Consider the following 27872-nt stretch of genomic DNA (forward strand, 5'->3'; position numbering starts at 1 on the left):
TTGCTGACCCCTGAACTATACGGACCTTTGTCGGCAAGGTGACATGATAGAAGTCTATAAAATTACTGTATTCATGGCGTGGATAAAATAGATGTAGATGAACTCATGAACATCTAACGAAAATGAATGTTGGAAGATTCAGGAAAGAGAAAAGAAATTTCTTATCCAACGAAACTGAATGTTGGAAGATTCAGGAAAGAGAAAAGAAATTTCTTATTCATGTAGCACATTGTTAAACTGTGGAACTCACTCCCACAAGATGGTTAGAGGCAGTATTGCTTCTGAATACCAGTAAGAGGAGGATGCTGGACTAGATGAGCCCATTGGCCTGATCCACAAGGCTCTTCTTGTCCTCTTACCGAAGGTGGATGCAATGCAGCTGAAAAAAGGGAGTATGTACAGATGTTGCAAAAATGGCAGGTGGCGAGATTTATATACCACAATAATAATTAAAAAGCTGTTTACATACAATAGCATGAAATATTCATTAAAATAGCAATGAAACCAGACATTCAAAATTGTAAAATTACCAAATACAGATAAAACCAACAGCTTTAAAATATACATACTAAAATATGTCATAGTGGATAGTTCAGTGAATGTGTCGAGCCAGTGCCTAGCAAGTGTGAAAAATGAGAATTCCATAGGGATCATAAGGAATTGAAAAGACAAGCTGCCAATATAATGCCATTAGGCGAATCTATGTTGTGACTGTGTTTTAAATACAGGGTGCAATTCTGCATGCAGCACCACAAAAGCCTGGGAAAGTTTCCAAGCAGGGCAGCCAAAATGTTCCAAGAAACTGGGGCGACTTCCCTGAGGACAGCTTTACTATATTAATAATAAATAAATATTTATACCCCGCCCATCTGGCTGGGTTTCCCCAACCACTCTGGGCAGCTCCCAACAGAATAGTAAAAACACAGTAAAACATCAAACATTAAAAACTTCCCTAAACTAGACTGCCTTCAGATGTCTTCTAAAAGTCAGATAGTTCCTTATTTCCGTGACATTTGATGGCGTTTGACATTTGGCGTTCAACTCTCTTCTTTTGGCACAGGATGCCCTACAGAATCATCGAATGGTAGAGTTGCAAGGGACACCCTGAGGATCATCTAGTCCAGCCCCCTGCAGTGCAAGAAATCTGGGGCTCGAACCTGCAACCTGGATCTTATCAGCTGGTTTGGCTCTCCTTTTATTCCGTACAGGGGCTTTTCGTTTTTGCATTTTTATGTTGCGGACGCAATAAACGACAAGAGTGGGAAGATTTCGCCCGGAGCCAAAAAGATAAATAAGCGATGGTGCCAACCAAGAGGCGAGTTTCGCAAACAGCAACTATAGCGGTATATTTTTAAATGAAGCCCAGCAGCTGCTGCCCCTCCCTTAACGAGGCCGCTTCAAAAAGAGGCAGGAATGGGAGACGCCGTCGAGGGAAACGCGCGTCCCCGATGGCGGAGGGAGGGGAAGCGGCGGCCGGGGCCGCGCAGGATCTGGTAAGCTATTGGTGCCCGAGGGATCTCCGGCCTCTGTTGGCGGCCTGGAGCTCCACCTCCTCCTTGCTTTCTGTGTTTGCAGCTCCTTGAGAGCCGGAGGGAGAGAGTCCCTGCTGGAGCCGCGTTCAGACGTTCCACCACCTGCTCTGCCCTTCCTTCGCCCTCCCTCTCTCGGGAAGCGACACGCGTGTTTCGCCTGGATGCTTAATATTGTTATTATTTCGGGGCAGCGGAAGGCGAAAAGCATCGGGCGGTTTAAGCACGCTTGTTTTAACGAGTTTTTTTTTGGGGGGGTCGGGCGGGATGAGTCCAGTGGGGTTTACACGCGTTGTACACGCGCACGTCGGCATGAGCCTCGCTTGAACACGGAGGTGGGGTAAAGGCTGGAGCTGCAAATCCCAGCGAGGTGTTTCGAGGATGGGGGAGGCCCCTGCTCAGTCACTTCTCTCTAGGACTCACCAGGGTGCTCTTTATTTTTATTTAATAATAATCAATTTTATTTATACCCCGCCCTCCCCAACCAAGACCTCAGGGAGGCTAACACCAGGTATAAAAACAATTGATTAAAAGACAACTTAAAAACAAAACTAAAGTACAACATTCAAATGCAGTCTCAATTCAGTAGAAACTCAAAAACTTTTTGGGGATGAAAACGTCAAATCTTCACCAAGGCCAACTATCTAGACTGGTCCTACGCGGGCCAGAAAAAAGCCACACCACGCAGCCTGATTATTACCTGAAACCAGTGCTCGCTTTCTGGGGGGATGCAGGGGGACGCATACCCCTAAATATTTTGTGGATCTAAGTTTGGCATCATTGAGGGTCAGTATTTCAATATGAGTAGGAAAATGAGAGTACCCCTAAACATTTTGTTTAGAAAAAAAGCACTGCCTGAAACACCGTGTATGGGGGGGTTCCCTTAAAATCCCTGCAGGCTTACTGTAGTAAAAGCCTTCCTGCCACATTCAAATCTGCTAGCTTTTAACAATGCAAGTCTACTCAGAAGCAAGTCAGGTAGAGTTCCGCAGGTGTTCTTGATAGTTGGCTGTACATTCTTGTAGCTTTGGCTTATTTAATTAACAAGATTTGCACGTTGCTTGATGGTAAGAAAACCTGAGCAGTTTACAAAAACACAAAATGAAACACAAGTTCTCAGTAGAAACAGGTCCTTTAAAACATTCAAAAGAACTTTGGCAGGTAACATGCCTATAAACAGTCAAAGGGAACAAGGGTAGGGTTTTCTTGGACTGGCCGCCTTTGGAAATGACCCAAGGCTGTGTAGGAAATGGTAAGGGGTGTGTGTGTGTGTTTAATTAAATAATAAATTTCTATAGCATTCTTCATCCGATGATCACAAGGTGGTTTACAATATAAAAAGTGACCAAGATGGTTTAAAGAGAGAAATTCTGGCTGGGTGGTGGGGTCATAGAAAATGTTATGTTGGTTATTATAACTAGATGTTTGAGAGGAACTAATGCAAACTGAACTTGTATTGCCATATTTCAAAACAGTGAAAATCTAGACAGAAATTTTGTTTTTTGCTTGTTTTATTTTGTTCAAAACTGTGTGTTTTTGATATTTTTGTTTTCCCTTTTTTGGTGTATTATTTGTTTCTTTTTTGTGATATTTACGTTTGTATTAAATTGGAAACCCTAATAAATATTTATTAAAAAAAAAGAAATTTTGTTTTTTGCAAAGTTGTTTAGCTGGGGGGGGGATCCCAAGAGGAGTTGAGCTTTTTTTGGCAAGGTCACAAATTGTTGTTTTGTAGCTATTTTAAGGGGAAATCGTCACTGCTGGCATGGGCTACCATACGTCCAGATTTCCCCGGGCATTTGACCAATACAGTAATTGTGGAGCTTCTGTTTCCCCAAAATCCTCCTCCTTGAGATTAATAAGTCTCAAGCCTCAAGTCAGGGAGGGATACTTAACAGGTGACCTGAGTCTAAATATGGGTGGGTTAGAAACCCAATGTACCGGTACTTGCTGTGTTCACATCACAGTAAACCATAGATAATGATTTACCATGAATGCATAGATGGCTCCTTTCCCACCCTAGTGTGAACAGAGGCAAGAAAAAACAATCTCTAGCTGAATGTTGTGTTGTGTCTGAACAGGAAAATGTTTTAGTTCCAAACTGTGGTGTGAAGCCAGCGTTTCTTACCAATCACGGTTTGTTTGAAGTGAAACAAACCCTGATTCTGTTCTAACACTAAGCCAGGGATTGTGGTTTGTTGATTCTTATAGGAGAGGATGATGCTGGAGCCATTCTTGCATTCATGGTTCATAGTTTACCATGACTGCAGGAACAAGTTGGCTTTGGTTTGTGTACTTAGTTTTGGAAGAGGTTTCGATACTGTCCATCGATTTCTCCCACAAGGGAGTTGACAGCAGGATGAGTCCCTTATTGTTTCTCCATCTCCAACTAGATCCTGGAGGATTACTTTATGACGGAAGAAGAACCTTTGGGTGACAAGACAGCTGAAGAGGAAGAAATTGATCTTTACGTTAACTTGACGTTCACTTCAACAGGTAAGAAAATATTTAAACTGTTCTGGAAATAATAGTATATTCCAACAAAAGCAAAGCCATATTTTCAGTTTTTAAAACTCAAAGTCCCCTCAATGCAATTCAAAAAAGCGACATTTCACTTGAATAAAAAGCTGCATACACCCCACGCATTTAGTGCAACCCCAAATCCTGAAAACTAGTTCATCGCTCGCAGAACTACCATTCCTAGCACCAGGGCCATCTTAAGTATATCCGGCTCTGTGGTGCAAATATCCCTCCGATGCCCCCCCCCCATTTCCTTCGCCCAGCCTCTGCCTCTTCCCTGGCGCCTGTGCCACGGTGGCCACGGCAGGTGGGGGCTCTGGGCGTGGAGCTGCTTCGGTGCAGCATGGCGGAGGCGGGCGAGATCAGCAAGCTGATGCCGGGAGGCGTAGCGTCTAGCCTCCACCTCTTCCCTGGCGCCCTTCAGAACTTGGACGCCCTGGCACCCCACACCACTTGCCTCTATGGGCAAGACGCCCCTGCCTAGCATCTTTAGCAAACTACAGTTCCTACTATCCTTTGGGCGGGGAATATTCTTTAAATGTCTGGTGTGTTCACAACCAAAACAAAATTCCAAAAGAATCTACCAAGAGTGACAATGGCAGTGGTGTGTCTCTTCTAAAGTGTGGGATTTTTTTGGCTGTCTAAGACATGGGTAGGCAAATTAAGGCCCGGGGGCCGGATTCGGGCCAATCGCCTTCTAAATCCGGCCCATGGACAGTCCAGGAATCAATGCGTTTTTACATGAGTAGAATGTGCCCTTTTATTTAAAATGCATCTCTAGGTTATTTGTTGGGCCTGCCTGGTGTTTTTACATGAGTAGAATGTGTCCTTTTATTTAAAATGCATCTCTGGGTTATTTGTGGGGCAAAGGAATTAGTTCAGTTTCCCCTCCCAAAATATAGTCTGGCCCCCCACGAGGTCTGAGGGACAGTGGACCAGCCCCCTGCTGAAAAAGTTTGCTGACCCCTGGTCTAAGGGCCTGCTTCCTGCATTGTAGTTGATTCGCTGTGGCAGGTAAAATGTTGCTGCCCTCTTCCTAAGATCCCTCCTGCTGCTGATCTGTTCCCCTCACTTCTAAAGCTTACCTGGAGCAGACTAGAGGGAAAGTCCTGGAGACAGATGCAGAGCAGGCTCATGTGGATGGATTTGAGGAGGTGATGGTGACTGTTGGGGAAGAGAAATCTGAAGTTACTGAGGCAGAACCCATGCTAGAAGATGCGGCAGAGAATGAAAGCCTTCCCACTGAGCCACAACATGCTTATGATGATCATGATGAAGAAGAAGAGGAGGAAGGGGAAGAGGAGGAGGAAGTAGCAATGGCTGATCAAGATGAGGAACCTGCATTGGAGAAGGATCATAAAAGCAAGGAAGCTGGAGAGCCAAACAACCTGGGAGACCCAGCAGTTATGAGAGCTGTGCGTGGCCAACGTACGTTGGAGGTAAGATAGACTTAAGGTGTGCCACACAAGACTTCTCTTACAGTCTTGCCAGTCTCTTCTGTTCATTTGGTATTTGCAACCAAACGGGCAGAAGGTTTGTTAAAAGGGTTGGATTGTATGACTTGGGGTCCCTAATATGGATAGGGTGAGCATGTGACGTTTAAAGTGTTTTGAGAGTAGGTGTCAGCTGGGGCTGCTGATTAATGATCTATGTAAAATATAAATTGCCCTTTGGGTGTCTTGTACTTTGAGAAAGCTGGATAACTTGAGGACAGCAATATGGAGCCGATTCTGTCATTGTGACTTTTGTTATGTAGGAATTTACTTAGTAACCCAGCCCAGCAGCTATAGAGGGCACCATTTTGAAAATGGCTGGTGTGTTGTTTTCACTGCCACATAGAATGAGCTTACATCCCAGGTGCATAAATCTGTGTCACAAAGAAGTAGTACAGTGGTACCTCAGGTTATGAACTTAATTCATTCCGGAGGTCCGTTCTTAACCCAAAACCATTCTTAACTTGGGGCGTGCTTTCGCGAATGGGGCCGCTGGCGTGCGATTTCCGCTTTCACCCAGGGGCAAAGTTCGCAACCCAAGGTACTACTTCCGGGTTAGCGGAGTTTGTAACCCGAAGCGTTTGTAACCCGAGGTACCATTGTAGTATTGCTATTAATTTATATACCACTTACATGGCAGCATGCAGTTAATCATAAAATCCATACGTAATTAAAATACACCATAAAACACGTCCATTAAAGCATTAAACATCCATATTTAAAATAAACAAAAAAACAAGCCCATTCAAAAATATGCATGTAAAAACAGCTGGATAAAAAAGTTCAAGTTCAGGGCACTGCTTACCTGCCTGAATAGGTGTGTCTTCAAGAGCCAGCAGAATGGCGGTACAAATCGAACCCATCATATTTCTTCTCTAGCTTTATGTGTTCTTGGACGGAAGAGATAGCGGTGGGGAAATGAGTTTTCCTGCCTGGCTCACAGCCAGATAACCCTCCCCATACTGAGAAACTAGAGTTCTGTCTTTTTGAAAGTCCAACCTCCTGCGACTAGTATCAATTGCAGGTAAAAGTCAGATCTTTGTATGTGCTCCTGATATGACAGGCTTTGGCTGCAAAGGGTAATAAGAACTTCAAGTCTTGCCTAAATCTACATCCCCTGGCCTCTGAAACCTTTGCATATTTTTAGAAGTGCTCATAATTAAAGACTAGTCACTTTCTAGTTAAAAATGAGACGAGATGAGGATTTTCAGGCCTCACCAAGTCCCAACTTGCTTCAGTGGCACTCCCAGCCTTTCTCAACCTGTGGGTCCCCAGATGTTGTTGAACTACAACTCCCATCACCCCTAGCTAGCAAGGCCAGAGCTCAGGGATGATGGGAGTTGTAGTCCAACAACATCTGGGGACCCACAGGTTGAGAACCGCTATGTAATATTTTAGATATTCTCTTTAGGCTCATTTTTTGTTTGTTTTGCTTTGCAGAGAGAAGATTCTGCTGTCCTAGATAGCAGAGTTGCCAACGACCTCTCAGATTATCGTACTGATTTCTTGGTAAGACTGCTCCCCGCCCCCCTTTAGGATACAGCCTCTTGTACATTCATTTTATCAGTGTTTTCTGATACATCAGCTGCAGCCATATTGGGATAGCATGGCTACTGTAGTCCATGCACTTTTAACCTCAAGACCGGAGTGTGCTCTCTTGTGGGCCTGATCTGGAAACTCCAGGCAATGCAAAATGCAGTAGCTAGACTGCTGGCGGGTGCAGACAAGTGACAGCCTGTGGCACCTCTGCTAAAACATCTGTATTTTACTGGGTTGGGTTCAAGCTTCTCATACTAATGTACAAATCCCTGAGCATCCTGGGTCCAGGATACCTTAGACTGCCTGAGCCCTGAGATCCAAGCTCGGTCACTGGGATAATCTGATAGAACACATAGTTTTAGCAGCCCAGCTGGCTTCAACTGCGTCATGCTTAACAGCCTATTGCAATCCTTTCAATGTGCTGAAATTGGGTTTGAATTACTCAGTCATTATGATTAATCATAATTGCTTGCTTGCTTCTTTTCCTTGCTCGTTTTGCTTAATTTCATTGAACGAATCTCTCTGATCAAGGGGTAGGCAACCTAAGGCCCAGGGGCCGGATGCGGCCCAATCGCCTTCTCTTTTTTTAAAAAAAACATTTTTATTAATTTTCCAGCCTGTCGTTTGAAATTTGAAATTTTGGCCCAATCACCTTCTCAATCTGGTCCACGGATGGTCTGGGAATCAGCGTATTTTTACATGAGCAAAATGTGTCCTTTTATTTAAAATGCATCTCTGGGTTATTTGTGGGGCATAGGAATTTGTTCATATTTTTTTTTCAAAATATAATCCGGCCCACCACATGGTCTGAAGGACGGTGGACCGGCCCACGGCTGAAAAAGATTACTGACCCCTGCAGTCTGATCCCTTTCAGACAGCTTCAAAACCTTCCATGTGGAATTCTACCCGGAGGAGAGTCCAGTCGCTGTCTATGATGGAGGTAAGGCTCATTCTACACCATTTTTGCCCAGCAAAGGGAATGATATCAGCACTGTCTTTACCACAGAATCAGCTTAGGGTCAAGTCTGAGGTATCCAATGGCATCTTGCCTCTACTCATATTTGATCCTTTGGGACACTCAGCACTGACGTCTCACAACAAATGCCAGTGATATGTAAGAAAGCTTGTACAACCTGAAAAAAGAGACAAGGCATGTACTTCTGTAAACCAATAAAATAATTACTGTAATAAAAATAAATTTTAAAAAGAAAGACAAACTAAAGACCAGCCTTTCTAAGGCTACAAGTTCTTGAAACCAATAAACCAATTAACTCCTGAACCGTATCTCACACCTGTGTAAGCAATTAGGCTTCTCTGGTAGGTTTCTGGAACATTCTCCACTTCCAGTTAACAGAAGCTTACTCACGCAAACAGTTTTCTGCAAAACGAAAGATCAGTCCCCAAACACTTTAGGCCAGTACCTGCTTCCATGTACCGTGTCACTTAAAATCTGAGTTGGGAGTCGCTTCAGAGCATGAACTGAGAGCAAACCAGAAATTCACCAAAAATAGAAATTTCTCTAGCTACTGAGATGGTGCAATGCGCTTCACCACAATATCCATGGGGGATTAATTTTGGATTTAAAGGTGAATCTACCAAACACACTGCTTCTGTAACAATACATGAGGAAAGCACAATCACCCATTGAAATTTAATTCTCTAACCAGGTAATGTGTACAAAACTGTATTTGCTAGGGTAGTGTTTGTTTGTTTGTTTGTTTGTTTGTTTGTTTATACATTACCCCACCCATCTGGCTGGGTTTCCCCAGCCACTCTGGGTGGCTCCCAACAGAATGTTTAAAATGTGATAAAACATCAGACACTAGTGTGCATAAAAATGCATACATGAGTGAAACTAACATGGGAAAATTCAGTTATAATTAGGAAAATTGCTTTGTAAAAGTGTGTATATGGGCATGAGGGCATGAAAATGTATGTTAGAAATTTGCATGAAAGCGCTGATGAATTTTCATGAAGACTTTCTAACAAGCAAATTGTGAACTGCGGGAAGTGGAGAGCTTAACCCAGGAAAAAATGAGAAACCAAAATTGACAGATTTGTCCCATCCCTAACCACAGTATAATTGTATCAAATATTACTGTTGCCTCTTATGCCTCAGGCGTTGGACAGGGCTTCTATGTCCCGGGTCAACCTAGATCTTTTGGCCTCACCGGCGCAGAGAAGCTATCTAGACACATCTGGCCTGGAGCGTTCAGGCTTCCGTGGGAGAACCTTCAAGCCCTCTTCTCAGCGCTTCATGCGACAGGTAAGCTGGCTACATCACCTGACCCTGTCTCACTTCCGCCCCCGATCCTCAAACCCTCGATCTCGCTACTGTCATTCTGTGCTATGCAGAGCTAATTTTCCAATTGCTTGTGTCAGAACGACAAAGCAGTTGTCTGGGTTTACTAGTCTGGAGTAACAGTTCTATACAGTATGCAGAACATGCACCTAAAGCCTAGGGATACCTGAGCTGCTGTAGATATGCCCACGCTGTGGAACAACCTCCCGTCAAGTGCCAAGGAAAGAAACAGCTATCAGACATTTAGAAGACACCTGAAAGCAGCCCTGTATAGGGAAGTTCTTAATGTTTGATGGTTTACTGTGTTTGATGTCATACCGTATTTTTCGTTCTATAAGATGTACCAGACCATAAGACGCACCTAGTTTCTGCAGAAGGAAAAGAAGAAAAAAAATGTTCTGAATCCCAGAAGCCAGAACAGCAAGAGGGATAGCTGCGCAGTGAAAGCAGCAATCCCTCTTGCTGTTCTGGCTTCTGGGATAGCTGTGCAGCCTGCATTTGCTCCATAAGACACACACACATTTCCCCTTACTTTTTAGGAGGAAAAAAGTGAGTCTTATAGAGCAAAAAATATGGTAATTTGTTGAAAGCTGTCCAGAGTGGCTGGGGCAACCCAGTCAGATGAATGGAATAATAATAATAATAATAATAATAATAATAATAATAATAATAATTAATAATAAATATTTTTTAAAATTGTCTTTGCTACTGTCCTGTCTCACAGCAATCTCCCACGATGTCTGGCTCTATGAGATCGCCTTACCTGTTCACTCCACCCCGCAGAACACGGCGTGTACTTGGCCTTAATCAGGTAATGTCATGTGTCGTGTCGCCTGTGTAGGTTGCCAAGTTGTTACCAGGTCAATTTCAAGGTATTACTATTGATAAAGAAAGCCTTGACTGGCTTGGGACCAGTTTACTGGTGGGGTTACCTTAGACAATATGTGCTCACTTGTTCACTTTGATCTACAGAACTTTCACTGTTATAGGTTACATATATTAATTGTTCCACAATTGTAAAAAAGAAAAAAAGGGGGATATTTCAGTGTGGCAGCACCTACACTTTGAAACTCCTGGCTTATTGGCACCTGTTTAAAATTCTTTGTTTAGGCAAACCTGTCCAGATGCATAGGTGTTGATGTGTTTTAATCTATTTTACTATTTTAATCATGTCTTTAACTGCTCTTTATTGATTTTTCTTTTTTAAAAAAATATATTCCTTGTAAATGGCTTTAGAGTTCTTCAACAGTCCAGTGGCATATGAATTTTGTGAAATAGATAAAAACAAATGTGTAGCTTAGCTCCGTTCTCACAGGAAACTATTCCACCTGCACTTCCTCTTTTAAGTTTAGATGTGCCATGACTTGTGATTTCCTTTCACGCAACCCAAGGCACAAGATTGCAGTTAGTATATAATACTAATGGACATCTCACTTCTGAGTGCTGGCCCAGATGTAACCGAAACATCACTACCCACCCATAAGGGCAGAGTTGGTAGACTTTGCAGGGGATCCCAAGGTTTGCAGAAAGAAATATTTAGAAAAACCCCTGGGGTTGGGGAAAACTCAAAATGTGTCGGTGAAGACTGAGCATGCCCAGTGACAGTGGAATGCTGGCTCAGGGCGAGGGATGGAATGGAGTATCCTGGAGCAGGTCATCAGCAGGAGTATCCCACAGGGCAAACATTTTGTTGCAGTTTCCACTTGTTTTCTTTTCTTTTCAAATCATCTTTATTAGTTTTTCAATTAGATACTCCACATACACATATTGTATTACATTTTACATTTATACTTGCTCTTCAGAGCTGACTTCCCTCCTTCCTTCTTCTGGTTTTTTATATCGCATATAATTTTATCGCATTATTTTCTTCCATTTTGTATATTGTTATTCATTTTCCATATTTGTCCATAGTATAAGGTAAAGGTAAAGGGATCCCTGACCATTAGGTCCAGTCACGGACGACTCTGGGGTTGCGGCGCTCATCTCACTTTACTGGCCAAGGGAGCCGGCATACAGCTTCTGGGTCATGTGGCCAGCATGACTAAGCCGCTTCTGGCGAACCAGACCAGCGCACGGAAACGACGTTTACCTTCCCGCCAGAGACCTATTAATGTACTTGCACTTTGACGTGCTTTCGAACTGCTAGGTTGGCAGGAGCAGGGACCGAGCAACGGGAGCTCACCCCGTCATGGGGATTCGAACTGCTGATCTTCTGATTGGCAAGTCCTAGGCTCTGTGGCTTAACCCACAGCGCCACCCGCGTCCCTTGTCCATAGTATATCCATAAACAAATAAGTCCTCGTGTTTATACAATTATTGTTGTCTATATTCATTTACAACTACTGTTAGTTATATTTGTTTCCTTGTTTTCACCTGAGAGCGAAGTACGGATTTCTTTGACCAAATGCTAACTGGCTCCAAACATTTGTCTCAAACCGTATCAAGAGGTTTCAAAGTCATTGGCAAAGAATTCTTGGCATTCAGAGCAGCCCTGTGTTATCTCTCGCCAACAGGGGGACACTTTACATTCACTGGGAGATGGGAGTCCCCACTTCTTCTTCTTCTTCTTCTTCTTATTATTATTATTATTATTATTACTACAGAGAGCGGTATTTTGATGGCAGAGGGCATGGCAAGTCCTCAAGGGTTTTAAAAGGGAGGGTTACGGAAAGCTGATCAGGAAAGGGTCAGTTGCTAATGCTTTACTGTGTATAGGAGGGAATTTCTCCTGAACGGGATTTAACAGTTCAAGTGTAGGTTTTGAAAAGTCAGAATTCACAACTTGTTTCCTGTGTGTCCTGGCCACAGGAAACTGAACATATACAAAGCGGCAGCCAAGTTGTTAAGAACAGTGCTTTTTCTTCCTGGGGGTACGCAGGGGTACGCATACCCCTAAACATTTTGTGAATCTTTGTGCTTTTGTCCATTTACTGTATTTATTTTCCCCGATCTGAACTATAAAATGATGGTTTTCTTGAGTCAAAATGGGAGTACCCCTAAACATTTTTTTTAAAAAAGCACTGGTTAAGAATATATAGATATTTAACTGTAAAGTATCAAGCTAAACCTTAGATATGCAGGCAACGTATGCCTTTTTTTGGTCTCCAGGTAAGAGCAAGTTATTTGCTTGCAAGACTCCTCCTTCCATTAGCTGCTATTAGGATGCAAAGTAGAGAGAATTGTCAAGCAGAGGACTAGAATGCCCCCAAGTGGTTAGATGTGGCCGGGGAGCTGCATTTTCTCAATCGCCAGTTATAGTTGCCTATCAGAAACCACCAGAAGTTGCTTCATGAGCACTGTTAACAGATGTCACATACCCGTAGTTTTCGCTCTATAAGATGCACTAGACCACAAGACGCACCTAGTTTTTGGAGGAGGAAAAGAAGAAAAAAAATATTCTGAATCTCAGAAGCCAGAACAGCAAGAGGGATCGCTGCGCAGTGAAAGCAGCAATCCCTCTTGCTGTTCTGGCTTCTGGGATAGCTGCGCAGCCTGCATTCGCTCCATAAGACGCACACACATTTCCCCTTACTTTTTAGGAGGGAAAAAGTGAGTCTTATAGAGCAAAAAAATACAGTATTTGTTCTGCATCTGTAAGAGAAAGATCTTTAAGTGACAGCATCCGAACTTTGGAACTCCCTGCCTGTTGACATCAGGTTGGCACCTTCACTGTACTTTTTTCCAGCTTCTGCTAAAAACACTTTTGTTTAGGCAAGCCTAGCCTGATATGTAGAATATTAACACATTTAAAAATGTAAAACCAGCGAGAAACTAAAAACAAATGTTTTAAATTGTTGGTTTTTTTATCAATAGTTTTATTGTTTTGGTTTTTTGGTTCAACTGCTTTGACATTTTTTACAATCAAGGGGAATATCAAACTTAATAATAATAAAAATCTCCTTTCCTCCCTCTTCTCTCCAGACATCTGCCTATGCGTCTCCACCTCCATATAGGCCCTTTTTCCCAAATGTCAATAGCCCAAGCTGGGCTATGGCCCATAATCTTGATCCTCCACTCTTCAGTCCAACATCTGGCAACCAGCAGAAGTTCAGGTACAGAAAGCATGGGTGAGATCACCTTGTGTTTGAGAGGATGCAGCCCTTTCAGGAGTCCATCTCCATCTACGGTTTAGTACGTGGGATTAGAGCAGTGGCGTAGCGTGGGGGTGCAGGGGGGGCCAGCCGCACCGGGGACAACATCTGGGGGGGGCGCGCTCGCCGCCTCCAGAGTCGCCGAAGAGCCTCAGGCGCAGGCTGTAGCAGAGCCCCATGTCTCGCGGAACCGACGAGCTGTGCGCGCGTCCGGGCTGAAGGCGTCCGGCAGGCAGCGGCTCTCAGCGCTCCCCGTGCGTCAGGGCCGCGGAGGGCGCGCCAGGCAGCCCCTCCTCACAGCCCCGTCGCCGCCGCCGCTGCTGCTGCAGCTGCTGGGCCATGTTGCATTTTCCTCGCCTCTCTGCCCTCCTCCTCCTCCGGGCAAGCGGCGTCGTTTGGGCGGCAGCGCCAGTGGCAACTCGTCTCAGATCACCTGACCCGCCGTCGTTGCCGTGGCTACCTTACCGTAAATACCCCAGCCCAGGCAGCAGCAAGAAGAAGCTGGCAGCGGTGGCAGATTAGGGGTTAGGGGCGCAAATTACTTGCCTTGCCCCGGGTGCTGACAACCCACGCTACGCTGCTGGATTAGAGTTGTGACGGGGTTATTTTGACTAGCTTGGAGAACTATAATCACAAGAGTTTCTTGGCATGCTCTTGGATCCCTGCTATGACACCTGATTGATTGATTGATTGATTGAGGGCATCCGTGTGTCTCAAGAGACGATGGAGTGCACCTCCGGGTGAGAAGTCAAACCACCGCGTTAGCAGCCCCAAAGTGACCTCTCTGGGATACAAGCTGGACAAGTGGGTATGGAGGTGCTGGGCCACCCAGATGGCAAGACGCCCCTCTTGGGCTTGCTGATGGGGTCCAAAGGAGAGCAGAGCAATACGTTTGGCACCAGCTTGGCTACAGGAGTTGCCGGAAGGAGGTGTACAAGGCGCCATCCAACCATCTATGGGACTCCACTCTGAATTTGAGTATTTATTATTACAGTCACAAACCAGTTCCGGCTCACTTACAATATCAGAAAAATCATAAAACACAACAGGAATACATTGAATTGCAACTGGGTTTAACAGAGACAATTCAGATATAACAGCAGTTAAAAATATACATTAAATCTTGATCACTAAAATATAACCTAAAACTGACCACTGTTAATTTGTGTAGGGTTTTTTCCTTAGCCTTTTCTTCTCCCGAAGATACCCTGCAAGGCAGCGGAGGTTTAAGATCAGAGTTTTCCTTCTAGATGGGCTACCTTCCAAGGTGATTGAGCCCCACCTGCCCCTCACTTCCCTCCAGGGCACAGGCAGATACCTCCTCCTTGACTACTGCACCCCACTTGCTAGTCCCAGGCAGATAGCACAGCCAAGTGCTCAAAAGGCTTTCTAGAATCCCTGGTTCAGCGCAGACTACAGATTTGGAGTGTTGATCGTGATCTGCAGGCTTTGTTTGTCATCTGTTAATTCAAATACAGTGGTACCTCTGGATGCGAACGGGATCTGTTCCGGAGCCCCGTTCACATCCTGAGTAGAGCGTAACCCGCGACTGCGCATCTGCAATTCACCACTTCCGCGCATGCATGTGACATCATTTTGAGCGTCTGTGCAAGCTGTGAAACCCAGAAGTAATGCGCTCCATTACTTCCAGGTCGCCGCGGAGCGCAACTCGAAAATACTTAACCTGAAGCTACTTCAACCCGAAGTATGACTGTAGTATTTGGGGGAAAGAGGACAGCCAGCAAATAAGTTTGATCAGGGTTGTTGCCTTTAATTGAGACTTAACTTTGGAGTAGGGAACTTGGCATGCAGACTAACCTATTGAATATTTGAGAATTGTGGGCAAGATTAGTTGCTGACAAACGATTTATTCCGTACTTGCAATTTGGGATGAGGAGAAAATCAATTCAGTTACCATTTAATGGTGACTTGCTTTAAGTCAGGGGCAGAGGAAGGGTGGTGCAGTGGGGGCACGCCATCCCGGGTGTCACCACTGAGGGGGTGACAAAATGCCGGGCGGCACTCACCGTAGGGCCAGCAGAACGCCCGAGCCATGCGTTTCTCCTGGAAGTGACACAGTGGCTTGGGCGCCCGCAGGCTCCCCGCTGCCCCGAACGGTCCACCCGCTGCCTCCCCCCCCCCAGCTGTAGGGTGGCTGAGTGGGAGGAGGCAGGCAGACTCCTTGGACGCCCCGCGGAGTGTCCTGCCCCAGCTGCCACCGCCCCTGGACGCAGGGCACGCGTACCGCCCAAGGCGCCCAATCGGCTTCTTCCGCCGCTGCTTTAACTCACACTTTCTGCCACAATATGAAAACCAAACACAGCCCATCTTCGAAATAGCAGTTCTCAGTTTTTCAAACTAGTTCTGCAGCCAAGCAATGTGCACAGAAGAATGTATATTGAGATAAAGTGCACATAAAAATAGCATGTTAGTAGTAACAAACACACTATATTAGGGGAAGTTGCTTTGCAAAAATGTATTTAAAAGGTCCTAAAAGCATGGGAGACAGATCCTGGTACCTCACCTTTGTCCTCTGTTTTATTACAGTGTTCCCAGTGCCATGACGCAACTTCACCCCCTGCATCAACGGATCCTGACCCAAAGACAGCGAGGGCAAGAAAGGAGGTAAGTGAGGGCAAATGAAGACAATAGGAACATTGCTACAATCTTTATGTATTTATTTATTACATTTATATGCAACCTTTTTTCCTCCAAGGAGCTCAAAGTGGCATGCACACGTCTCCCCCCTCTCCATTTTATCCTCACAACAACCCTGTGAGGTAGGTTACACGAAGAGGCAATGACTGGCCCAAGGTCACCCAGTGAACTTCATGGCTAGTTTTGAACCCTGCTCTCCTAGGTCCTAGTCTATCACTCTTAACCACTGCGCCCCGCTGGCCCTCATGGGATCGTTTGGTGACTCAGTACAGTACCTATTATAATGGCAAAATTAACTTGTTATATGAAGGAAAGGTAAAGGTAAAGGTAAAGGGACCCCTGACCATTATGTCCAGTCATGGCCGACTCTGGGGTTGCGGTGCTCATCTCACTTTATAGGCCGAGGGAGCCGGCATACAGCTTCCGGGTCATGTGGCCAGCATGACTAAGCCACTTCTGGAAAACCAGAGCAGCGCACGGAAACGCCATTTACCTTCCCGTCAGAGCGGTACCTATTTATCTACTTGCACTTTGACGTGCTTTGGAACTGCTAGGTTGGCAGGAGCAGGGACCGAGCAACGGGAGCTCACCCCATTGCGGGGATTCGAACCGCTGACCTTCTGATCGGCAAGTCCTAGGCTCTGTGGTTTAACCCACAGCGCCACCCGCGTCCCATGAAGGAACGTAATACACATCATTTTTTTGTGTTAAAATGGATTAAGATTGTGGATTACTATAGACAATGTTGGCTATTTTCTGAGGGCTAGTTACAGATTTTCAATGTTTTGATGCGCATTGGAGATAATTTAGTGTTTTTCTTTTCTCCTCTCCTCCCCCCCACCCCAAACTTTTTGGTACGGTATGGAATATTGAATGAAATAACTAAACTGGAAAAATACAATGAAAGCACCAACTTCATTCAGACTTCTAAAACTTAGACAAGCTTCAATTCTGAATTATTGAAGGTATTCAAGTTTGGTGCTGTTACCCTAGATGAGACTGCCAGTTTTCATTTCTTAGTGCAGAAAGTATGGATCTGATGTGTAGAGATTTTTCCTATTCTGATTAGTTCAGGAGGATTCTGTAAGGTTTATTTCTATATGAGAGAAACAGAGAGAAGGTTTCTGATGTTTTGTTTATTTCTCTGGGAAGCTGATTATAGCTGGTTTAAACTGGTTTTGTTATGTTTCTTTCAAGGCCATGCAGACTATAATAATAAGGCCAGCAGGAGCCTGACTTTCACTTTCTCTTTCTCTTTGTTCTGGTGGTCTGTTCTGTATGCTGTTAAGGTTTAAGTCTTATTATAAAGTTTGTAAGTTTTATTTTAAGTGCTGCAACTGGATTTTTATGAACTGTGCCAATCCTGATTGTATTGGATTTGTGACCATTATGCTCATTTGCCTTCAGCAGCACTAAAGCTCTGCTGGATGAAGTACAATTGCCTCTGGTCCATTTTTTGGAAACTCTGCTTCCAGCCCTGACGTGACAGAGCCCTTTTTAAAAGCAGTTCAGAAGAAAGAATACAGTCATACCTTTGTTTTCAAACGGCTTAGTTCTCAAAACATTTTGGCTCCCAAACACCGCAAATCCGGGAGTGAGTATTTTGGTTTGTGAACTATTTCTGGTAGCCGAACATCTGACGGAGCTTCCGATTGGCTTTCAAGAGCTTCCTGCAGCCAATCAGAAGCCGCGCTTTGGTTTTGGAAGTCGAACGGACTTCTGGAACAGATTCCTTTTGACTTCCAAGGTACGACTGTATGTGACCACAGCAAGGCGTTGGTGGCATTCTGGACCAGTGCAGAAGCCTTTTCGTAAGCAAATTTCTTCTTCTCTTAAAGAATTCCCCGTATGAAGCGCCAGCCGCCAAAGGAGGATCCCTATGCTGTGCTCATGACTCCGGTAGAAAAAGAGTGGGTGATAAAGGTGCAAATGTTGCAGCTTCAGAGTGACAACCTTCACAGGGATGACTATTATTACCAGGTAAGTGTTGTTGTTTAGTCATATCCGACTCTTTGTGACCCCCTGGACCAGAGCACGCCAGGCATTCCTGTCTTCCACTGCCTCCCGCAGTTTGGTCAAACTCATGTTAGCAGCTTTGAGAACACTGTCCCACCATCTCGTCCTCTGTCATCCCCTTCTCCTTGTGCCCTCCATCTTTCCCAACATCAGGGTCTTTTCCAGGGAGTCTTCTCTTCTCACGACGTGGCCAAAGTATTGGAGTCTCAGCTTCAGGATCTGTCCTTCCAGTGAGCACTCAGGGCTGATTTCCTTCAGAATGGAGAGGTTTGATCTTCTTGCAGTCCATGGGACTCTCAAGAGTCTCCTCCAGCACCAGAATTCAAAAGCATCAATTCTTTGGGGATCAGCCTTTTATATGGTCCAGCTCTCACTTCCATACATCGCTACTGGGAAAACCATCGCTTTAACTATACAGAGCTTTGTTCACACTTTTCCGTTCCAGCCAAGTAATGTTTATGATACATATGCCTATATAACATGTGCAGTAAAAATTCACATATTACTGGAAATATTATACAGAAATGCTTTGTACTGGGGGAAATCTACTTTGTGAAGAATACATATATTGGATGTAATTGCATACAAGGGAGTATATTGGGATAAATTAGCACTACAATGCTGGACCTCCCTCCCTGAAGAAGGCAGACTAGCTCCTGACTTGTCCTTCCATGGACAGGTAAAGACCTCCTTGTTCCAATGTGCTTTGGGGAACCGGCTGCTTTTAATGAAAAGGGTGGTGCCATGCTGTTTTTATTGTAATTATTTGTAGGTTTTAAACAGATTTCATATATGTATTGAGTTTGAATTCTATTGGGGTTTTTAAAATTAATTTTTCTATGTTTTTAGTGCTTTTATTTCGAGACTTTGAGTCCCATTAGGGAAAATGTTGGGGTATAAATGACAATAATTAATAATGATGATGCTGATGCTGATGAACTGTTTTTAGGATATCAGAATGTGGAGAACTGAACTTAAGAAGCAAAAAATGAGAAACTGCCACTGATAGGTTCACCCACCCCTAAGCAAGAATACTAAACCGCTCTTGAGAGGGTGGGCATAGCCTTCCAGTCACAAGGCTTGGGTCTGGGTCAGTTCTGTCTCTTGCAACTGCAGACCTGCTCTCATATGATGGGCTGCATTCTGACAACCATATTCTCCACCCCATGGTGGAGCTCCTTCCCTTGGGCTCTGTTAGGTTCGCCCAGGAAACGGAGAACTATAGTTCAAAAGGCACACATTAATCACTGTCTGTCGAGAATGGCTCAGTGAGAATTGCCGTCTTGACAGTTTTGGATGCTGGAGTTGGGGTGAGTGGGGAGCAACAGAAGTGTTGTGTGCTTCCATTGCTTTTGGTACTGAGCTGTCCTGTCCTCCCCACCCCCCAGGAATATTATCGCAAGCTGGAGCGCAAACAGGCAGAGAAGGGGCTTCTTGGAGGGTGCAAGACTGAAGTCCCCAAGCTAGTGACACCGTATATCCAGAAAGTGGAGGCATACGAATCTGGTAAGCGCTCTGCAGAAAAGAGGCTCTTCCCTAGATGTTAGAGATGCTAGGCACCTCCTGACAATCGTTTCCTCCTTCTAGTGGTGCGGATACCGGGCTCCCTGGGCCAAGTGGCAGTGTCTACGTGCTACAGTCCCCGCAGGGCTATTGATGCCGTGCACAACATCCCACTGGAACAGGTAATGCACCTGTCCTGTTGCCTCTGGCTTGCCAGAAGCTGGGACTCGACTCCACCGATTTGCTGCATGTGAACCTGAAGTCTCTTCCATATATATCATCAGTGGGACCTTCCAACCCATGGGCCTTGTCTCGCCAGGCCATTTGGGCTAACCATGCCTGATTTCCTGGGCCTTGGAGTCCCATGAATGCTGGGCATGGGGAAGTTTGAGGAAAGTTCTTCATTTGCAGTTGTCACCAGAATTCAAGTTGGGTTGCAAAGGAAGAATCTTCTCTGCAGCTGCTGCTAGAACCGCCTGACACGTGACACAAGATGATTTATGGTTGGGCGGCCCTGTTCACCTGTCAGTGGTCCACAGCGGATGGTTGTTCCCCACCCCCTAATAAGTAGGGCATGTTATTAACTGGCGGGTGGACGGTATATTCTATCGGCTTTTTCCTCCTGTTTTTCACACCACTTCTAATTGACCAGTGGAATTCTGGCCGCCTTGTTGTATTCCGTAAACGGAAACGGCCCCACTGGAAACTGTATTGCAGAGCCCCCTGAACTGTTAATGTAGCATCCAGGGATGCCAAGCTGGTGCTGGTTGCTCTGCTGTTGAAAACTAACACATGTTCCCCCTCCCTTTTTTTATCCATCTTCTGAAGGCTGTGGGTAATCAGCGACTGCAAGTGCTATATGAAATTGAGAAGGTGAGTCACTGAGATAGCTTTGGAAGGCAGTTCTGTGTTTGTTTGGTTTTTAAGCCAGTGTCCTTGGAGTGCGGCAAGGCCAGTACCAGAAGCATTATTGTTGATTAACTCTTGTTTGGCTTTGTATTTATGTATTTAAACATTGATTTGGGGGGGGGGGGTGTTTGGTAATACAGTGGTACCTTGGTTCCCGAACGGCTTAGTTGTCGAACAAATCGGCTCCCGAATGCCACAAACCCGGAAGTAAGTGTTCTGGTTTGCGAACGTTTTTTGTTTTTTTGTTTTTTTAAATAATATTTATTCAAATTTTAAAGATTACAAAGAGAAAATTAGAAAAAAACAAAAAATAAAAATAAAAAAGTACAAAAAATACAATACAAAAATACAAACAAATCGAAAAAAGAAAAAAGAGAAGAAAAAACAGCTCAAACTTTTACATAACTTTCTTTCCTTTGCTTATTTCCTTGACCTCCTCACACCTCCCTTTTTTGTATTCTGGTTCAATTAGATATTTCAGCAAATCCTTTCTAGCTTTGTTTTTATCCTAATAATTTATATTAATATACTGTAATTTTACATTCTCGTCTTCCTCCAATTAAAAAATCAATTTTTACCTAATCCTTTATATCATTTCTGCTAAAACCACATGGTTTGCGAACGTTTTTTGGAAGCCGAATGTCCAACGTGGCTTCAGCGGCTTCCATTTGAATGCAGGTATCTCCTGCAGCCAATCAGACGCCCCGCCTTGGTTTTCAAATGGTTTCAGGAGTTGAACGGACTCCCGGAACGGATTAAGTTCAAGAATTGTATTGATATATTCTGCATTTGTTGAATTGTTTATTTTTGTCATTCGAATTTACTAACATGTTCTGTATTTTGTATGTTTGTATTTTCAATGTTTTGATGCATTTGAATGTTTGCTGCAAGCTGCTTTGGGTACAGCTTATTGTGCAAAAGCAGCATATTAGTAAACTCCATCAGTCTCTATTCAGAAAGGCAGTGTGTGCTCTTCTTCCTCCAGTCACATACCCACCCCCTTTGTCCCCACAACAAAGAGCTTGACAATATGAAACTCAGGATCATGGCATTCCAGTGGAGCAGATTCCTAGTGTGGTGTATCCAACACAGGCAATGTCATGACTACAGATGATGATGATGATGCCTAGAAACTCTTGCAGAGTTGTTAGCAAATAGCTCTGATCAGCTAGAACTCTGCACATGCCTCCAGAACTGAGTGCTTTGGCTGAGTTAATGAAATAGTCATAGAATATGAGAAAAGCCCCTACAGTGTGAACCAGTCACAAGTACAGTGGTACCTCTGGTTACGAACTTAATTCGTTCCGGAGGTCCGTTCTTAACCTGAAACCCGAGGTACCACTTTAGCTAATGGCATAGCTGTCAACTTTCAGATTTGAAAAATAAGGGATCAGCAGCCTCGAAAATAAGGGATCAGCAGCCTCACCTGTCCCGGGGACAGTCTACGGGATATCTAACAATCCGGGATAGCAGCGGGAAACGGTGCTGGAATAAGGGAATTTCCCGCAAAAAAGGGAAGGTTGACAGCTATGGCTAATGGGGCTTCCCGCTGCCGCCGCATCGCCACCGCACAATTTCCTTTCTTATCCTGGGGCAAGTTCTTAACCCGGTACTACTACTGGGTTAGCGGAGTCTGTAACCCGAAGTGTTTGTAACCCGAGGTGTTTGTAACCCGAGATACCACTGTGGTAGATTGCAATTGCCTAATTGATGGGAGTTGTAATCCAGCCACATCAGTTTGCAGGTTGCTGGACAAAACTGCTACCTGCCCCCTAGTGACCCTGCCAAAAGATTTTACATTGCAAAAGTAAAAACTAACTAAAGCATAATTCCTTGGCGCGGGGTGTACATGTACATGCCTGTGGTGCCTGAGCATGTGATCCTTAATGCTAGCACCAAATTAAGGGTTTGAACACTGTTTGGAGAATAGTTGATTCATGCTCCTGAACTTGTGGCTTTGTGACACTGCTGGCCCTAAACAAGTTTAGGAGACTCCGTGGAAAATGGAGGCATGGATTTCTCTACAGTTCCGATGAACTCTAGGTAAGAAAATACCATCTGCTGCCTTCCCTTTGCCCCCCCCAAAAAAATTGGCAGATGGGAGATAACAGGGGAAACAGCAACCACCTAGAGAGCACAGCTAGACGCTCAGCAAATATACCGTATTTTTCGCTCTATAAGACGCACTTTTTCCCTCCTAAAAAGAAAGGGAAAATGTGAGTGCGTCCTATGGAGCGAATGCAGGCTGCGCGGCTAAGCCAGAAGCCAGAACAGGGAGAGGGAGTGCTGTGCAGCGCTCTGTCTCGCTGTTCTAGCTTCAGGGTTAGCGGCGCAAAGCCTTCACAGGGCAGCGGGGTGCCTTCATCCTGCTGCCCTCCGGAGGCTTCATGGACTGTCCCAGAAGCCTCCGCAGGGCACGGGGATGAAGGCTCCTGCGGAGGCTTCATGCAAAGCTAGACCAGCTAGAGGGAGCACTGCGCAGCCCTCCCTCTAGCTATTCTGGCTTTTGGATGACCCTGCGAAGCTATCCCAGCTATCCCAGCGGCTATCCCAGAAGCCAGAACAGCAAGAGGCGATCCCAGAAGCCAGATCCCTCTTGCTGTTCTGGCTTCTGGGATTCAGATTTTTTTTTTTCTTGTTTCCTCCCCCCCAAACTAGGTGTGTCCTATTGTCTGGTGCGTCCTATAGAGCAAAAAATACGGTAGTTGGCTAAAGAGCTGCCCTGTCAAAGACGGTGGTTTTATGGATCTTGTTGGTGTGTTCCTGAAACAGATGTACCTGCAGCTGCTGGATATAGAAGATGGTCAGCGGAAACTGGAGCAGGTGCCAGAGGAGGAGCACCTCCACTTCTGTGAGAAATTTGCGCGTGAGCTGGGACATATCTATCAAGCCCTAAGAATCGGAGAGCAGAATTCGGAAAAGTGAGTCCAGGGGGAATATTTGCGGCAGTGATGGTACATGAGATGGGTGTTAGGATGAAGAAGATGATGATTATTCTGGCCACGTGTCTGTGGACCCACCTCTATCCATCAGGCCAGCTGCCTACTTAGGTTATCAGGCCGCTGGCAATTTCTACTGGTTCATACCATCCTCCCTCTCTAGCGGAAGAGCCAGGAGATGTATAGGGCTGTATAAAGATCTGCTGGAAGAATACTCAACACAGATAAGCAAAGAACTTGAGCCAATCAAAAATTTTCTCTTGGAATGTTTGGGCCTGCTTACTTCCCTGACTGAGCTAATTAGGAGAAAAGAAGGCTGCCGTCCCCATAAAGCAGTCGACAACAAGCCAAATGGAAATATAATCCAGTCAGGCACGAAAAACAGAAAAACAACTAGAACTAAACCAGGCCAGGTGGAAAAACCACTTGCCCCCAAGAAATCGTCCTTAAAGGGAAAGTGTTCAATGCACAAGAAGAAGAAAGAGCCAGGAGATGTTCTGTTCTGTTAAACAGCCAGGTCTGAAGTCCAGACAGCACTAGGTAGAACATAACCATGGGCCTTTATGTTTACGCATTGGGTATGTTTTAGGCCCCTTTCTAGACTCTCATGGTGCTTTGGCAGTGAGATACATGTGTGGACCAACTGGTCTTTTCCTTCCAGGGAAGCCAAAGATGAGTTCTTTCAGATCCTGCTTGTGGGAAAAGGCAGGAGGCTGGTGGCCCGTCTGTTGCCACACTTGTCGCAGGAGCAGGCCAAGCAGGTCCTTGTCAGCATCACCCAGCACCTACCGTTTCTCCTTCAGAAGGACATGATGGATGAGGTATCTGTCCTGTGTGTTCCACTTCTCCCTAAAACCATCTGCATCATTGATGACCTTGTTATGAGGCTCCCATTATAAATTGACTTTTGGGGTGCAAAAAGGGCTTGCACTAAAATAAGACATTTAAATTGGGTTGTGGGGGGAGCTAAACTGCATTGCTTGCACAATTTAATTTACACCAGATTTTCTTGCATAACCAGACCCAAGTAGGGCAGTGAAGCCTTGCCCCAAGCCAACAGAAAACTGAAATATGTGCACAGCTTTGTGGAAGCTGAAATGTGTAAGATGGGCTGTGTCTTTACTGAATGAACCGAAAATGTTGCTTGAATCCTGTTAGGCTGAGAGTCAGACTGCAGAATTTTTCAGAGAGTAGCCAGTAACCCTTGCTTGATAGGTTGTAAGGGTTTGGGTTAAATTTATCAAGCCCATCCTGTTCTGGGAGTAGAAACTTCATTTCTCTTAACAGGCTCAGTTTATAGAAATAAAGACCTATAACTCTTAACACTACTTCCTTTGGTGTTAAGAGTTCTCTATCCCATAGATTAGGTTTATTAACTCTTAAAGGACAAGCAAGCTTGATATTAACATTTATCCTTTCAATTTACTCCTTCCATGTTCTGTGGACTTGGTAGTCTCTGCCCATTCTCTACGGTCCTCTCTGTGATGTCATTGAGCAGTTGACCTTCAGTGAGATGATAGACCTCTTACAGGAGCTAACCAGATTGCAGCCAGAGTCTGTCCAGCAATCGCTTGCTATGGTGTTTGGGAACAAGGTAAGTTTGGGGACAGGGCTTTGAAACTTTCCTGGGGGTCCTTAGTATTTGCCAGTATCGGTGTGGTTTTATGCCACCTTAACCTCGAGGTTGGCATTGAGTGAGGTGGGTTCTATTGCTGCTGTTCCCTTGCTAACATTTCATGCTGTGCCCTCTTCTCTCCTTGCCTCTCCAAGTTTGCCATCTCACTTCTATACCTTCTGCTGAGTCACGGGGAGAGATGTCTCTCCTCCGGAATGCCCCTGAACCCCCGCAACGGAGACTTTGAAAAATGGTGAGGTGGCATCTGTTGGGCAGGGTAGTCCCAAGTAATTTGTGTCTGCAGACACCAAGCCTCTTAACCATCTCCGTCCTTTTTTTTTCTCTCCTCCCCCTCTTCCCTTTTCTTCCCCTTAGGGTGGATATAGTGCTCCTTGTTGCTAGGGAGCTGTCTCAGGTACCCAAGGCATCGATGGTAGAGCCATTTCACCTCCCCAGCAACCTCCTTTTTCTCTTCTGCCGCTATGTAGACAAAGACATGGCAAACCACTTAGATGCCAAGATGGAGTAAGTTTTGGGCATTGACAGAGAGCAGGTAGATAAGTACTTGGAGGAGTGGGGGAAGAGCATGTCATGTAGAGTGGTTGGGGAAACCCAGCCAGATGGGTGGGGTATTTATTCTTATTCTTATTCTTATTCTTATTCTTATTCTTATTTCAAGTGAACTCTTACATACAGTGGAGACGGTATTAGTTTGAATGGGGTACTGTCCCACCAATCTCATCTCAGTCAGGCGACTGCCTGTCTCCTTAAAACCACCCAGTGGGGTAGCCCTGGCTGTCAGGTTCCTCCTCACTCCGTTTTGCCATTTGTTAATTCGGCAGCGAGAGTGATGGGGGGGGGGGCCAAACGAGAACCAGCTGGTCCCCTGTCTCATTGGCTCTGGCTTCATCTACTGCTGGTCTCCCTGTCTCTCCACCCCGCCAGTCCAAATGAGCACCAGTGACCACCGCTGACACAAATAACATGTCAGAACCCAGATGTAAGGCAAACTGCAAATTGGAGCATAGCAGGCGACTGGAGAGAAAATTCTCCTACAGGAACATGTCCTTTTCTAGCTATTTGCTTTTGGTCTCATCTCATGGTGGATCCCTGTATATGATGGCTTGTTGCTCTTGGAAATGAAGGGCCCATTATGGGCAATATGAGTTCATTGTTTTCCCTGCCAGAAAACTCACTGCTTTCACTATGCTTATTTTCATGTTCAACATGCTACACTGCACTGATAGACCACTGGCCCCATTAGCTCAGTATTGTCTACCTTGACTGCCAGAGGTAGTCTCGGGTTTCAGATTATGGCTTCTCCCAGACCTACCAGGAGATGCCTGGGACCATCTGCTCTACCACTGACCACTGTCCTCTTAACATTGAAGGACCCTTGCTATTGTTTACATTTACTTGTTGCCACCTCCTGACACAGCCAAGAGATTGCATATATTGATATGTGAGATACTTTGGGGGCCTTTAGGCTGCTGTGAGCACCATACATTTTTGGATAGCGATGCTGTTCTCAGCAGAACTCTTCCACATTGTAATTTCTTTTAGGTGGGCTTCCTTTGACTACCTGGCTGAGAACCTTGATTTCTGAGTAGCAGAATGAGAGATGTGGAATGGCAGCAAGCCCTGGCCAAAGCAGGCTGGGGAAAGCTATAAGAGCCCTTGCTCAAGTGCTTCCTGTTTAACATCCTTGTATGGTTCACATTCTATGCATGCAAATGGTGGACCCATTATGAGCTGCTTTGCTAAATAAAAATGGGAGGCAGGGTAGTAGCTAATGCCTGGGTGGCCAGAAACCTGTGTAAGCTTCATGTTTTGCAAATATAATTGTGGAACGGTTCCTTGTAGTTGGTAAAATTGGATAAAAGGAGATTGGAGAGAGCTCTTCACTGGGGCTGCCACAGAATAGCTGAAGCCTTGCAGCAGGCATAGCCAAAGTGGTGTCCTCTCAATGTTTTGTACTACAACTCCTCTAATCTCTTGACCATTAGCTACACTGGCTGGGGCTGATGAGAGATGTGTTGCAAAACAATATGCAGAGCACTACATTGGCTAACCCTGCTTTATAGAACGCAGTTGGCCACTGATGGGAACTAATTTTCCCCTTTGATTCCTGATTTGCTTTCCTTTATGTTTCAGGTGATTGGTTTCTGCCTTCATGAGCTTTCGCAACACTTAGAGCCTCCTTTGTTGCTGCAGCGTGATCTTCGGTGGTAGTATCAGTCTTCGAGAGGCCTGGCTGTAGCTAGAACACAGTGGTTGTTTAAAGAAAACGATTATTTAATTCACAAATTCTGCTTTTGTTTGTGGTATGACGTGGTTCCCCCCCCCCCAAGTGCTCTGTGCTAATTGTAGATATTCAGTGCTAGCTCAGCACATAAACTGAGCCTGAAATGAGTGAACACAGGCTTGCCTGTACAGTAAATACTAGGTTGTGGGGGATGAACTTTGATTTTTACAATATCTTGTGTACAGCACTTATACAATAAAAGCAAATAAAACTAGTTTGAAATATTGGATCTTGCAGGTGAGGGGGCGCATAGTTGCCCTAAGAAAGATTGTGCATCTTTTCTTTGTTAATATTTAACTTTTCCTACAGATGTGGGTGAGACCTTTGAAGGCGGTGGAACTCCTGCCACTGCCTTGAACAGGATGCTAATTGTATCACTTGAAGTTCCATGTTTCATTTTTTTTCCAGTCTTTTCATTAGGACTGTGCGTGGGTTAACCATTTCCTCCCCCAT

At 45.0% G+C, this 27872-nt stretch overlaps 1 protein-coding gene across 4 annotated transcripts; it reads left to right on the forward strand.

Annotated features, from left to right (window-relative positions):
- Window positions 1–1328: 1328 nt before the first annotated feature.
- Window positions 1329–27641, forward strand: PATL2 (PAT1 homolog 2; the record flags this gene model as incomplete). Of its 4 annotated transcripts, none has more annotated exons than XM_081838885.1 (19): window positions 1386–1493; window positions 3923–4025; window positions 5130–5488; window positions 6983–7051; window positions 7941–8021; window positions 9201–9347; window positions 10108–10194; window positions 13305–13435; window positions 16022–16099; window positions 17971–18112; window positions 19537–19654; window positions 19736–19833; window positions 20480–20524; window positions 23333–23481; window positions 24161–24320; window positions 24953–25093; window positions 25270–25367; window positions 25490–25639; window positions 27269–27641. In XM_081838885.1, exons 1-19 carry the CDS (start codon window positions 1449–1451, stop codon window positions 27270–27272), a joined length of 2205 nt encoding a protein of 734 aa, XP_081695011.1. In that variant the 5' UTR covers window positions 1386–1448. The 4 variants fall into 4 exon arrangements, with proteins under 4 accessions (XP_081695012.1, XP_081695011.1, XP_081695010.1 ...); XM_081838884.1 differs by lacking the exon at window positions 1386–1493 and adding an exon at window positions 1519–1864 and having other exon boundaries at window positions 7956–8021; XM_081838887.1 differs by lacking the exon at window positions 1386–1493 and adding an exon at window positions 2456–2521.
- Window positions 27642–27872: the final 231 nt, after the last annotated feature.

The sequence above is a fragment of the Podarcis erhardii genome (genome assembly GCF_964252035.2).
Source record: "Podarcis erhardii genome assembly, chromosome: 14".
Taxonomy (NCBI): Eukaryota; Metazoa; Chordata; class Lepidosauria; order Squamata; family Lacertidae; genus Podarcis; species Podarcis erhardii.